Source organism: Aptenodytes patagonicus, chromosome 4 (genome assembly GCF_965638725.1).
Source record: "Aptenodytes patagonicus chromosome 4, bAptPat1.pri.cur, whole genome shotgun sequence".
Lineage (NCBI taxonomy): Eukaryota > Metazoa > Chordata > Aves > Sphenisciformes > Spheniscidae > Aptenodytes > Aptenodytes patagonicus.
Window position 1 is genome coordinate 32,009,122 of NC_134952.1, and position 13,969 is coordinate 32,023,090.

The following is a 13,969-nucleotide window of genomic DNA, read 5'->3' on the forward strand; positions in this document are numbered from 1 at the left end:
CTCTGTGTTTGTAAACCAGTGTATTACTAATGTATAAAATTTGTGCCTTAGGTTCTAGGTGAATTAGAAGATATAAAATCAGAAGCAGAGTTGCTGAAAAAGCAGTTATCCAGTGAGAGACTTACTGTTCAGAATCTTGAAACATTGCTGGCTACTAGTAGAGACAAAGAATTTCAGAACCATTTAACATCCCATGAGAAAGATTCCGAAATTCAATTATTGAAAGACAAGCTAACACTCGCCGAGAGCAAACTGTAAGTTTTAACAAGTGTATGTATGTGTTACGTGGTTCACAAAGAAACTTCTTCTGTGTGACAACACTTATTCACCAAGTCAAATTCTTGATGTTCACTACGGCTGAGCAGATTTTTGCAGCAATGTCTTTTGGCCTTTCATGGCATCGTTTACTTAAAGTTTCTTTACAGATCTTTCATATCGCTTTCATTAATCAGCACTCTGGTGGACATCAGTTTAGTACAAGCAGTAAACTTAAACAGGAGTTCCAAAGGAAACCTACTCTAAAAGGAAGGAACACCCTGCTGAGTTTTCACAGTCTTGAGAATAAGCACTCAGTTTCTCTCTGGATTTGTTCCCAGACTGACTCCAGAAGGTTTGCTTCAGTTTCTCTGCTGGTCATGACTCTTTCTCACATCAGTCAGGCACAGGAGGTGAATTCTTTTCCTGAAGTTCACTTGTCTGATATAACTCTGCCATCTTTTCAGTGCAATCACTAAAATCCTTTCCTTCTGAGCCTCTTAGTGGACATAACTACCTAATGGTGAAGTGGCTGCTCTGTTGCAGACATTATTTCCACTACAGAACCAGTCAACCCATGATAATTTGTAAATTTTTTTAGCTATTGAGTACATCTGTAAATGTATGTATGCATTGCAGTACGATTTGGATAGTTAATCTTTGCATCAGAGTGTATCAATTCTCAAAATATATAACCACCTCTCTCACAGGTTCTGATTTTCTTCTTAGCTTCAGGAAGCAATCTAATTTAACTCTGCTTTTTAAGCAAAATGTCGTATTTTTATTTGGCTTTGAAGAGTTTAACTTGAGTTTAATTATTAAGAGAACGCAAATTTTCTTAGTCTTGAACTGGTTTATGTTCTTATATTGGAGAGTATTCTAACTCCTTTAGAACAACGTGGATTCATCAAGCATCTCAAAGCAAACAAAGTAAAATTTTAACATATGAGAACTGCTCACAAAAAAAATACCAAGTAGACTAAATCCATGGTAAATGTGAATTGCTTACCTACTGAAGATGCCTGTTGTCCTTACTTTGATTAAAGTAAGAATCACTTACATAATAAATAGTGAAGTCATAGTGCTTTAAAAAAGCAAAAGTACTTTTGCTGCTATTAATATTAACTGTTAAGGAAAAAGTCCTGTATCATTTATTATTCCTTTGAAATATAAACGGAACTGAACCTGAAACCTATACTAAATGTGGCCAGCACTTTCCATTATAGCTAACTGCAACTTCTTATGCTGTGCATCTGCCTAGTGTAGAAATAACTTTTTAACACTCTTATAGAAGAAAGATTAATCTGTTTGGAACAATGAAGTTAAGGGGGGGATATTTTGTGTATATGAAATTCATGTACAAGAGAAGTGGGGGATTTAAATAATTTTCTTCATGATATGGAGCAGGGAATTTGAAGTTTCCATGATATGTGTCATCATGACGTGATAATTCTCCTGGGGATAAATTAGCCAGTGACTGTAGTGGTATCTCTGCATTACATAGCAAGAAGGAGGAGTAGCAGCTGAACATAGATGGTAGTGAAGAGTAAAGTCAAAGTAGAATTTCAGAAAAAGAAAACCAGATACACCTACTTAGTAAACACTGAGGTAGGGAGAGAAAGGAAATGTATGGAAGGTAAAAGGACAGATAATACTTCCTTATGAGATATAGAATATAGCATACCTAAACAGTTAAAAGCTGTCTGTAACTTGGTGATGCAGATGTGCAAGAAAAATGCTTTTGGTTGATTTACGTAAAGGCTACAACTTACCACTGACAATGGTCCACCTCAAGTAGCAGTGATCTCAATGAATGTGTAGATGACGACACTATTAATCGCTGCTGTGCAACTCATTGCTTCATGGTTTAGAATTGCTGAGTTTTGTTTACTTGGGAGGGAAAAAAAGTTAATTGCATACAAAGAACAGGAATGTCCTGACTATGAAATTAAATGTGAAAGTTAAAAAAAAAAAGAAAGAAGGTTTTCATTTAACTTTAATTTAGCTGCTTTGTGTACAAACATTATAAAACTCCATTTAAATAACTTCATAGAAATTTTTTCACAATTTTTGTTCTGCATACATTGTAGGGTTCCTTTCTTGTTTGTTGTAAATGTCAGTACTTGCATTGTTAATAGGATGGGATATTGCAGGAAGAAGGAAAATGTTCTCTTGGAGGAATAGTGGCTATTCTATTGAATTGTTTATCTCAGGTTCTGCATGTTGCTAGGCAAATGTTCAGGTGTGAGAACTAGTTGTATATACCTTATTTTCTACTATTCAGTTTGTAGTAGTTGCAGTCTAAAGAACAGGAACTTTAAATGCTCACAGCTGTGACTGAAGTACGTGACAATTATGTTTGTGTCTTGCGAAATATAAAAATTCATTTGACTTGGCAAAATTTCAGTTCTAACTGACAAAAATCATGTGTCGATATTTTTTGAACATTATTTACAGTTTGGGCCTTACTGTGCCTGTGCTTCCACTCTATTTATAAAATGGTACTGACACAACCTCCGACTTTAGAAGGATTCTCAAAATTAAGTTTAACTTGTGAAGTTCTCCAGTGCTGTGATTTTGAGCTCTGTGAAGAGAGAGTAGTTGTGTTACTCGGAGTGCTATTTGGGTGATAGTACAGTAAATGAGATCTTGAAGCTCTACAGTGATTAAGAATTAAATAAACAGAGAATATTGAATAGCTAAACTGCTTGTTGAGAGCTATCTGTATCTACTGTGAAAGAGCCAGATGTCCTGTGAAAAAATAGTATATCACGATGTAATCTTATTATATGATGACTACTGTGCATAGGGGTTCCAAATTAAAATATTTCTTAATTTTTGAGTGATTTACTTAATGATCTTAATTTTGTTTAAATGTCATTGACATGGAATAACCTCAGAACTCACAAAACCGTTTGCTTTCTTTCTTTATTTTACAATAACGATATTGGGCCCTGAATTCTTACCTTCATCCTGAAAGCATATGCCTGTCTCTGAAGGACTTAGAATAAGATACCATCGAGACCTCTTGTCTTCTGCATCTGTTCTCAACATACTGGATCAAGATACCATTCTAGGAATTTTACTGATGAATAGGGAACACAGGAAAAAATATTCTGCGGTTCTTTTTGGATCATACCTCTTGAGTAGTTTGCATCTTCCGGGAGTCAGAGACCAGCGGGTGCCAGACAGGAAGTCTGTGACTGAGCTGGGAGTGGAACTCGTTTTTCAGACTTCAAGTCCAGTGCTTTAGCAATAAACTAGTACATCTTTGCTTCTCCAGAAGTGACTTTTGAGCACTCCACCTCATATTGGCTTTGAAGACTCTATGGAATAACATAGCTGTCTAGATTCAGGTTTAGACAACTTATTTTACACTCGATTTTTTTTTTCTTGCTTTTTTATAATGCAGTTAATGGTGTTTTGCAACCAAGCATTGAGTCGTCCAAGATGATGATTTGCTGAGAAGTATATTTAATTATGTTACTTAAGATTTTCAAGGCTGCTTTTCATTTTGATTCTTGCAGTTGAAACAGTTGGGCCCAAACACCAAAGGTGTAGTTGGCAAGCTTTCAGATTCTGGGTTTTGCTGGTCTGGGCTTGCATTAATACAGCTTTTACTTAGATTTGATTCAGTTGTGTTCATTGCTAGCCAGATAGTTCCAGCCTACTTGTTAGAATTTTTACTGAAGCTGTATCTGTTATGTTTGTATTTTTTGTGGATAGTTACTGCTTTTTTTTCTTCTTTTTTTAAATGTACACATAAAGACCATCTCGCATTGCAACAGAGGATAGTAAATCAATAAATTAATGATTTAATTATTTTGTCTGTTTTTATAAAACATGTTTGTGTTTACCTTTGTCTGAAAAAGAACATGATGTATTGTAGTAAGGTTGTAGTGAGAAACTTGCCAGCTTCTCACTTCGTTCTCACCGTAGGTTCCTCCAGAAGCATTCTGTGGCATTCACTTGGTTCTCGCTGCTTCTAATTTGTCTTTGATTTGGTCTGTGTGAACAACATGTTCGGTATCTATTTTTGTTTTCTCATGCTCTAATTCATCCAAGTTCCTAGCTGATGGTGTTCAAAGAAAACTGTTGCTTCTCATGATTTTTTTTAGAAGCAGCTATAATAGAGAGGTTCCCATACTTCGAAGTAAAGTTGCACAGCTGCAGACTGACTGTGATGTTTTAAAAAGGCAACTGACAACTGAACGATTTGAACGGTAAGATGCTGTTTTTTCAGTGAGATGACTTCTTGTTTCTTCTTTCTCGCTTTTAAAACTTGTTTTTTTCAATAGTGAGGAACTCTTATGGAAAATTGTGTTCCTATTGTCATGCAAAATCTAATATTCTCATCTTAAAAACTGCTTAATTAAAAAAGAAAAAAACTTACACAATTTCGGAATTCCCTTGTAAATTTTGTGAGTTTGCCATTGCATCTAAAAAAAAAAAAATCCCTTCTCATGAAAACAAGAAGGAAGTTGAGTGACATAATGAGAAAACAAGGCTTTTTGCAAAGTATTGTGAAAACCACCAAGTAAAAATATGGAAAAAAAAGTTACATTTTCTTCCTTTAACATCCTGTAGTACCAAAGCGTTATGTAACTGAAATTGCTATCTGTTGGTAGAGAGCGTGCAATTCAGGAAATGCGCCGACATGGTCTCTCTACATCATCTTTACGTGCTTCACCTCCTCTCAGTTCAACGTTAAGGTCTCCCTCACATTCTCCAGAACGTACCATTGTAAGGACAACTGATCAAGCAGCAGCTGAAAAGTAAGTGATTTGTTTTTAGCAGATCGTTTCTGTTTAAGAGTTAGGTTTAAACTGTTTCTAAATAATACTTTTTTGATTATATGAAATTCTTACACACTTTAGGTGGTTCGAAGTTGTTCTTTTGTTGAGTCTCCTATTATAAAATATCGATTGGAAACAATACATGCAAAGTGCTCTCCAAAGACCATATAATGTAATGGATTCCCATTCCTGGTTTTGTTAATGGTCTTGCACCAGCTGACAGCTTCCAAATATATATCGCCTGCTTATTATTACCATTAATTATATCCAAATATATATTGCCAGTTTATTATTGTTAATAGTTATCTCCAAACAACGAATGATTAAGAGAAATGCCATGAAATTCTCTCAAGTACAGCAATGAAGGAAAGTCACTCCATAGGAGAGAGTCCAACTAAAATGCATTTGAACCCTACACATTAGATGAAACTGTCTCCAAAACAAGCGCATAAAAATAATCAGTGCATTTTTTATTGTTAGTGCTTGGATGCTATGAATGTCTAAGATCGTGGTCACTAGAGTCCACAAAAAGAAGTCAAAATCCATCTCTCACCTGTTCATTTTCACTGACATTTTTGTTCTTCTAGAGATCATTTGTTGTTTTAGATTATGTCAGTTATGTGTTACAGGGCTGATTATTGACTTCATATCCTGTCTGTCCTATACTGCATAATAAATTGCAGCGAAGAGCAGAAGGACAGGGAGAGATAAACAGGGATTGTTTTAGGAAATGTGTGCTATAACAGCTATATAGTATGCTATAACAGCTATATAGTATACTATAACAGCTCATGAATCTAACTGTCTAACTGCTAAACTCCAAGAAACAGAATTCCAAACCGATAAGATTTTAAACTTTATTTTTGTTGGTAAATACATATGGCTTGTTCCTAAGCTTGCTTTTGTTAACAACAACACAGGTTTCCTGAGAACTGAGGTCAGCATGGCATGATCCACGTTGTCAGCAATTTTTCCTCTTCTTCTGCAAGTTTTTGGACAAAGCAAAAAAAGGAAACTGTAGCAAATAAGATATTGATAGTAGGGATGAAACAGCAGTTATGACTTTTGCTTTACTGGTGAGCCATTAGGCAAACCCTGTTACACTGCAAATCAACATTTTGACTGAGATAATGATAGATAATATATTTCTGAGAATGAGTATCATCAGTAGAGAATTGTCTTTAGTCTTCCTTACTTTACAGTGAGTCCCAAGAGCAATAAAAATAGTCCAGTTGCTATACTTGAAGAATACCATGTAGTGAACTATTTTTATCCTACTATTTGCTAACTAAAACTTAGTTTCAACAATGACAGCTCTGTCCCATATCTTACCAGAAAATATCCCATTTTCATGAAGTATGTATTTTTAGAGAAAGTGTTTTTTAACAACTGAATTCATACGCAGTTTATTTTTTTACTGTCTTGCCTTTTAAACCTATCAATGGATTATTACATTAGAATCGTCTCAGTAGTACTATCACCATCTTTCACCCTACTTATTTATTCCTTCCTGGGAGCTTAGCACAGTAAAGTGTACTCTGTAATTACTGTAATGTAGTGTGACAATTGTCTTTTTCTCTAATCTGATTTAATCTTCTCAAGAAATTTTCTCTTCCTCCTCGTCTCACATTTACTTTGTTAAGCATTTGAGCAATGAGTCAATGAACTGAATGTAGAGTTTTAGATAATATGCTACTAGTTGATATTCAGGAATAACACAAGAGAATGTGAGGAGGCTAAATCTAATTATTACTTTTTATCCTAACAGTCATTAGTAAAATATAATAGATAGCTTTATTTTGAATTTTTTTTCTTTCTCCACCAGAAACGTGAGCTTCAAGGAATAACCAGTACTTGAGCACCTGAAGCATTACCTTGTTACAAGGACTTTTTTTTTTTAAATTATGAAGGCTGACTTGTATTCTACCTCTGTTTTCTTCAAATCAGTGATTACCTTTGAAATTTCTGAGAACCGGTGAAGTAATCGCCTTTGCAAAACTCTGCTTTCCCAACTGGCTGGGGTGACTGTTTTTTGCTGGCTGTTTGACGGGTTTTGTGTCAAGGCTGGCTAAGTTTTGTTACTGTTTTGCAAACACAATAATTATAAGAAGGAAACGAGTACTTGATATGATAATCTCTTGTTTTCATTTTACTATTTTGTTTCTCTTTGCTTATCTCATATGGTTACAGAAGTTTGTTCATGGTAGTGTGAGCTAACACAGAATAACATACATTGTTGAGCTGATTACCCAACATGAGTATGTTAGAATAACAAACAAATGCTGAGCCAGTGTATGTTTTATACTCATGACGATTTCCTATGTCTGGGCTTTTAACAAGTGTTTTCTGTTTACAGGTCATTCTTCATGGTATTTAAAAGTATGGATTATCTATTTTGTGAATGCATTTTGTTTACTGTACCTTTTCTTAATAAAAAATATATCAGTTATTCTTTATTAATGTTTTTGTCATCTAACGACTCATCTCTGTTTTTGTGTGAAAACACATCTTTGTGTGAAATTGCATTTTAAATATTATCCCAATATTAAATAAAAAGTGAAGAGAAAAATGGTATTTTTAAAGATGTGTTGAAATCCCTTAAATATTAGAAAATTAATTTGAAAATATTTTATGTTCAAATTTTTGAATCATATCTGGAGGTGTTTTTCAAATTTTGGTTTTAAAAGACCTGAACAAAACCTGGAATCCTTCACACAGTTAAGCTCAAGCTGTTGGAGAGGTGACACAGGCCTTTATGTTGTGACACACACATTAGGTAAATGCAGTGAGAACTAATCTTTAAAACACCTGGTGTATTTAGCAGAGGAAGCATTTCAAATTTAGGCTACAAAGAAAGATGCGATTAGCAAGCGCAATCTTACGATACGCTCTTAAAGTCCATCTATGCAGATAATTGTATATCAAATCATTCATCTACTCAAGAACATACAGTTTTCTAATGATTACACGCCATGCAGGTTGACACGGTGTGTACTCACAGGTATCGCGCAGAGGACTAGAAGTGGGAGGATGTATTGTTGTACATCCTTGCACTGGCCAACAGGTGTAGTGTTCTGCTTGCCTAATGTTGAATAAAAAACTGTCATTACCAGCTAACATTACAAGCATCTCTCAGGTGTAAACAACACATTAAATGACATGGAAAAAAATTTTTTTTTTTTCTTTTAGCTTTTGTCTATTTTGCACTGATTGTTACAGTGGGAAACTATAAAGAATATTGTGTTAATTGTCTCATATAGTCATAGATAAATAATTGCTGTCACAAGCTATAGAGATCCATTTTATTTTTCATATATTGTATTTTGTCAGTTTTGTTATTTAATATGTGTCTGTATGTATTAAATTTTACTCATTAAAAGCAACTTAGAACACCGTTCAGAAGTACCTGAAAATACTTGTACTGCATTAGGCTTCTGAGCCCTTGGAAGGAATTGTTCATTTAAAGTGGGTGCATCTCATACTTTTTACTTCTTAGGTCTCATTTGCCAGTTACAGGAATGGGGAGAGCATCGTCTCTAAATGTTACTTGCGTATTAATACCGTTTGTAATGAAGTCAGTCGTTTCCACTGATGCTAACTGACGTTAATTATTCAGGATGAAGCAGTTCAGTAAGAATGAGAAAAGAACTCATGTTCTGCTCTCGATGTCTTCAGGGGTGACTTAAATATCTTATTTTGTATATAAACCCTTTTAAATTGGAATCTGAATTTAAAAAAAGGCAAGTGTTCCATTTTATTGAAAATACTGTATTTCATCTTACAAAAAAAGTGTATTTTGACATTACAATTAAAACCATGACACTTCAATTAACAGTAATTCTTACATGAATATCAATTATGAAGAACTAGCGGATCGTTGAGCACAGGTAGTATAATAAAACTGGTATCATTTTGGTGACCAAAGCCTGTGCTGCTTTAGTTTTTCAAAATTAAAACGTGACTAATGTTCAGACTACAGTAAAGCTGTCATTTTACCTTCGGTTACTATTATTTTGTATACATTTTTGTAAGCAACTAGAATAAAAGAAAAGTAATATTTATGCAACTTTGCTCTGAAATCAAGTATTTCATTTCATGAAGTACAAAACAAGCACAAATTTGTGGAAGATTTAAACCTGTGGACTACCATATATGTCATGTATGAAACAAGCCTGGACTCCACTCCAAGAAGCTTCTGTGCTGTCCTCACCTTCTGGAAGATCAAAAGATCATGGAAGCCTCATGACCTGTTTTTGTCCTCAGCTGGGGTGAGTTGAAAGCAGAGGGGGGCAGACATTAAATCATGGGAGAAGTCCGAATACTCACGTCTGTCTTCTGTTGTTATCTGCAGTTGGGGATGGGGGAGAAGTAACGTCAGAAAAATAATAAAGGAGAAGTAATAATCGTTGCGGCTGTTTCTCTGCAAAACAAAGAAAGTGTATTGTCAGAAGCAGAGGAATCTGGAGACAATAAAAAGACAGTTTTTATCAATTTATTAAAACCTGAATTGCTCAGTTAAACTTATCATAATGTGTTTTTAAGAAATTCTTAGAATTAATTTTTTTTTGTCTTACACTATGTCCCTAAAATTTAGATAATTAATCTAAAGTTAAATAAGCAATTCTAGGGTTCAGTTGGAAAACCCAATTTGTTCTTTTTTTGTCACCCTAAATCTGAGAAACAGCTTCCTATGTGATGCTAACTAAAAAAGGTTAAGATTAGGGCTTCAGTCTTTCAATTTAAAGTATTTTATACAGAAGTTGGTGCACGCGTGGCAAGCCTGACCTATTCAAATCCTGTTATTCCTAAATGAAGCCGTATGACCACAGACGTCTCAGGTTTTTTAAACCATTCTTTGGGACAGAATTTTATACTTCCTCTTTTTCTCTGCTAACAGCGTAAGAAACCAGTTGTGTGCGGTTTTGGTACCCTAGTCTTTTAGCTTCATGAATACAGGCATTCCGGTTTCATCCCATCCTCTGACCCTTCTTGGGCAACACAAAGATCGTAATAGCTGCAGCAGTATTAATTCCTGGACCTGAAGTCTTACCATTCATCCTCCAGCATAAACGGGGGGACACAGAAAAAACAGTGCAAGCAGCCTTCAGCAACAGCTGAAACACTGGTGTGCTATCAGCACTGTTTTAGCCACAAGGCAAAAAACCCACGTTGTCTTCTGGCAGGCTGCAACGTTCTCTCTGTCACAACATCCACCGGTGCGCGGCGCGGGGCACTCCAGCAGACTGCCTGCACGGCAGCTACCCATGCCCACCACCTACGGGCTGCTCGCGCCCAGTAGAGCAGACGCGGCTTGCCCGAGATAACCGACTCCCCAAATGCAATGTCTTCCGTAAGGCTCCCAATACAACATGGACATGGACATTCCTGGCGAGTCCAGCAAAGGGCCCCAAAGACGATTAAGGGATTGGAGCACCTCTCCCGTGAGGAGAGGCTGAGCAAGCTGGGGCTGTTCAGCCTTGAGAAGAGGAGGCTCGGGGGGGAACATCGCCATGTGCGTAAATACCTGATGGGTGGGAGTAAAAAGACTGAGACAGTCTCTTAGTGGTATCCAGGGAAGGAAGGTACAAAAGACAATGGACACAAATTGAAATACAGGGAATTCCATTTAAACGGAAGAAAAATGCTTTTGTTTTTTTCCATGAGGGTGGTCCCACTGGAACAGGCTGCCCAGACAGGTTGCGGAGTCCCCATCCACAGAGGTATTCAAAACCCAATGGGACGCAGTCCCGGGCAGCCTGCTGTAGGTGACCCTGCTTTGAGCAGGGGGTTGGACTAGACGGTCTCCAGAGGGGCAACAATTCTGTGACTCTGGGAAATTTTCCTAACAGTAGTGTGGTTAGGTAAGTGCCTATCCAGCTGTAATGAAATTGTCCCTTACTATCTATATTGTGATCTTTGACTTTTTTAAAATTGTAAGTATACAAATAATTGTATTGCCATCATTTTGTCTCAGTATTAGATTTATCTACACTAGAGCTCAGGTAGGTGGTGAGTTTTGGAATTTATCACAGGATAGTTGCCTGTCCCACCTGTGTGTGCTGCTAGCTCAGCATCATCCGAGCCGGGTTGCTCCAGCAGGTTTGTCAGCGGTGTGTCCTTTACCATTTCAAGGTGATGGTGCAGGAATTAGGTTGTTTGCTTAAACTAACTAGAATGGCATGATGGCAAATGGAGGAAAGTGGGAAAAACGAGAACGCCAGTGGCTGCTTCTCCTCGGTTTTAATACTGCTGAGCAGGGACAGCCGTATTTTCCTGAATGCAAACACAGAAATGAGTTGCAGCGTGGTTAGCCGTGAGCCAAGGTCTGCAGGAGCAGATACTGCTCTTCGGGGAGATTTTCATTGAGCCTTTAAGTCCAAAGGAGCACGTTGACATCTGAGCTTGTTTTTATTTGAAAAGAGATGTGTGGATTACTGGACTATAGCTGTGTGTGCAATCTTTATCTGTACCCATTTGCTTTGCATAAATGCATAAATAAAACACGTTGAATAGGAGGTAGGCCCCCCTGGCTTGCTCCTTGCTTTTAAATGGTGTATTTGTGCCACCTAGTGGACCCATGTCTTTTCTAGCGATCATGGCATATGCTTGACAGGTTCGGGTTTCTCCATAGAAATTCTAGATACAGCTAATAAACTCAAAGTGAAAGAATTGCTAATAAAGCCACGTGTTTCTGAAGCCCATCCATCACTTTGCTACTGCGGTTTGTGGCTGCATCGCTTTCCAGAAATTGTCGGTCCTTAAGGAAAAAAAAAAAATCTCATTTTAGCTTATTTTCTCCTCCAGAAAACTGAAAAAGCTCAACCTTTGTCAAGAAAGGTCTGATGTAATTGAGCAACTTGGCCGATCTGAAGGAATTGGCAAAGACTGGATTCACTTCTTTTCTGGTGGCTACTTTTGACGTTTTCTATCTGTACCACCCAATTCTACTGCCTAAAAATGTCTAAGTGCTGCGATAACAGCAAAGCAAAACACAGCAAATCCCCTGAATCTTTCAAAGGAGTGCTGCAAAATTCAGCTCTGGTAATTGAGGTGGTTTGTATCCATATATTTTGGATATTAAAATATGTATATGTAATTGCTAATGTAAAGATAGCAGTCGATATACTTAACAGCCATCTAAATACTAGATCTGGTGCACGAGCTTCATTTGTGAGTTACCTGTGCCCTGTATCCTACGGCTTTAGTCATGAGGGGACTGAAAAGGGAACGGACTGCACCTCTCACGGCTTGTATGACTGGTCATCTCTAGAGCGCTGCAGCTGAAAAAGTGATTTCTACCAATTAATATTTATTCCAGAGTCATATAGCTAGTTTTTTGCACAAATATCACTTCTGACTCAGGAATTCACTGAGCTGCAAATCACTAAGGAGTGGGAAAGTATCAGTAAATGCTTGCCTAAACTTACATTCTCCCTTTAAAATATCCAGTATTGGGCACAGTCAGAGACAAAAAAATGTGAGAGATAGATGGGTCTTTGGTCCGACCCAGCATGGGTGTTATTTTTCTGTAAGACCCGGTTCCTTTTAAGAATAGCAGAAGGACCACTTCTGACTGGGCCAAAAAGTTAAGGAGCAGACAGGATCCAAAGCCGTATGGCCTTTTTGTCCAGGGAGCATCTGAATCTGGAGAGCTGGCTGGCAAAACGCATCTTCTTTCTCAGCAGTGGAAGATCATGAATCACATAATCAATTTTGGTGCAAAAAGTGGCAGAGTCTGGATGGAACTATGTGCAGCATCTGATTTTACTGCATTCTCCTTGGGAAACTCGGGAAACCAGTGTCCAGCACTGGTGAAATCTTGGTGTAGACAGCTGAATCGGAAGAGTGGGGCCCCAGAAGAGCTGATACAAATACTGGGTTTAAGGACGTGGGAAAGAAGGGAGGCTTTTTTCTGCACTGCTGTGTTGGGGAACAGCTGATTTTTGTTTTGTTTCTTGTAGTTCCTCCCATTTTTCAGTAAATGAAGGGGATAAAAATTTGTCTGGCTATAGTGCTAGCCAGGCGCTGGATTCAGACTTTGGTCTTACTGTGAGATGCTAACAAATTCGGGTTCGGAACCCAGGTGCAGCCAGAGCTGCGCATCTCTCCTGTTTGGGCAGTGCGATGGGGGCACTAAATGGTGCCAACATCAGCGGGATCCCGCTGAATCCGGATAAATCCAGCCTTACCGCTTCCTTCCCGACAAAAGGAACCGAACCCTAGTTCGAGGGCGAAGGCAGGCACTGGGGAGAGGCGCTGGCTGGGGCTGGGGCTGGGGCTGGGGCGCGGCGCTGCGGGGCGCCCGTGAGCGGCGGCGGCCGCACTGCCATGGGGCGGCCGCCGCGGGGGCGGCATCCGACGGGGCTGGGCGGCAGCCGGCGGGGCTGGGCGGCTGCGGTACCCCGCGCCGGCAGAAGCCACCGGCTCTTCCCTTCTGGCAGCGCGGAGAAGGAGAACAGGTAGGAAGGGCCCCGCCGCGTCCCCCGCGCAAACGCCGTTGCGGTGCTCGCAGCCGCGGGGGGGGGGGGGAGCCCCGCCGCAGCCCGAAGCATCGCAGCCTCCCGCCGCGCTCGGCATCCCGGCCGCGCCGCTCGGGCGGCAGCAGCGCTTCGCCTTCGCTCGGCGCTCGCCGTGCCTGGGAGCCTTCGCCGTGCGGGGCCGCCTGCTATTGTGCTGAAGGCGAGGGCGTGCGTGGGTGCGTGGGTGTGTGCCTGCGTCCGCGCCGCTTTGTGTCGCCCGTCCGAGGCGGTTGTTGCTCCATGTGGCATTTCGCTTGCTAATGCCGACGAGGAGCGACGGCGGCGGTGTGCAAGGCGAGCGGAGGCGGATGCGCAGGGAGGACAGCCAAAAAACCACCACATGTAAGTGGTCACCTACCGATGCTCAGCTGCCTTTGTTCAGTGAGAGGCGTAAGGAGG

At 39.2% G+C, this 13,969-nt stretch overlaps 2 protein-coding genes across 5 annotated transcripts in view; both read left to right on the forward strand.

Moving 5' to 3' along the window:
- CEP135 (centrosomal protein 135) overlaps nt 1-7,481 on the forward strand; it is a 40,173-nt gene extending 32,692 nt beyond the window's left edge. The window contains exons 23-26 of the mRNA XM_076336286.1: nt 52-254; nt 4,374-4,478; nt 4,884-5,030; nt 6,877-7,481. Coding sequence (XP_076192401.1) covers nt 52-254; nt 4,374-4,478; nt 4,884-5,030; nt 6,877-6,898 — 477 coding nt within the window. The 3' untranslated portion in view covers nt 6,899-7,481. The remainder of the gene's footprint in view (nt 1-51; nt 255-4,373; nt 4,479-4,883; nt 5,031-6,876) is intronic.
- Nucleotides 7,482-13,429: 5,948 nt separating this feature from the next.
- Nucleotides 13,430-13,969, forward strand: part of CRACD (capping protein inhibiting regulator of actin dynamics) — a 143,649-nt gene continuing 143,109 nt past the window's right edge. For 2 of the 4 annotated variants that reach the window (XM_076336287.1, XM_076336293.1), the window contains exon 1: nt 13,430-13,510. The gene's annotated coding sequence lies outside the window, so the exon portion shown is untranslated. Of the gene's footprint in view, nt 13,511-13,767; nt 13,913-13,969 lie in introns of those variants that run through there. The other 2 variants (XM_076336289.1, XM_076336291.1) reach the window with 1 other exon arrangement.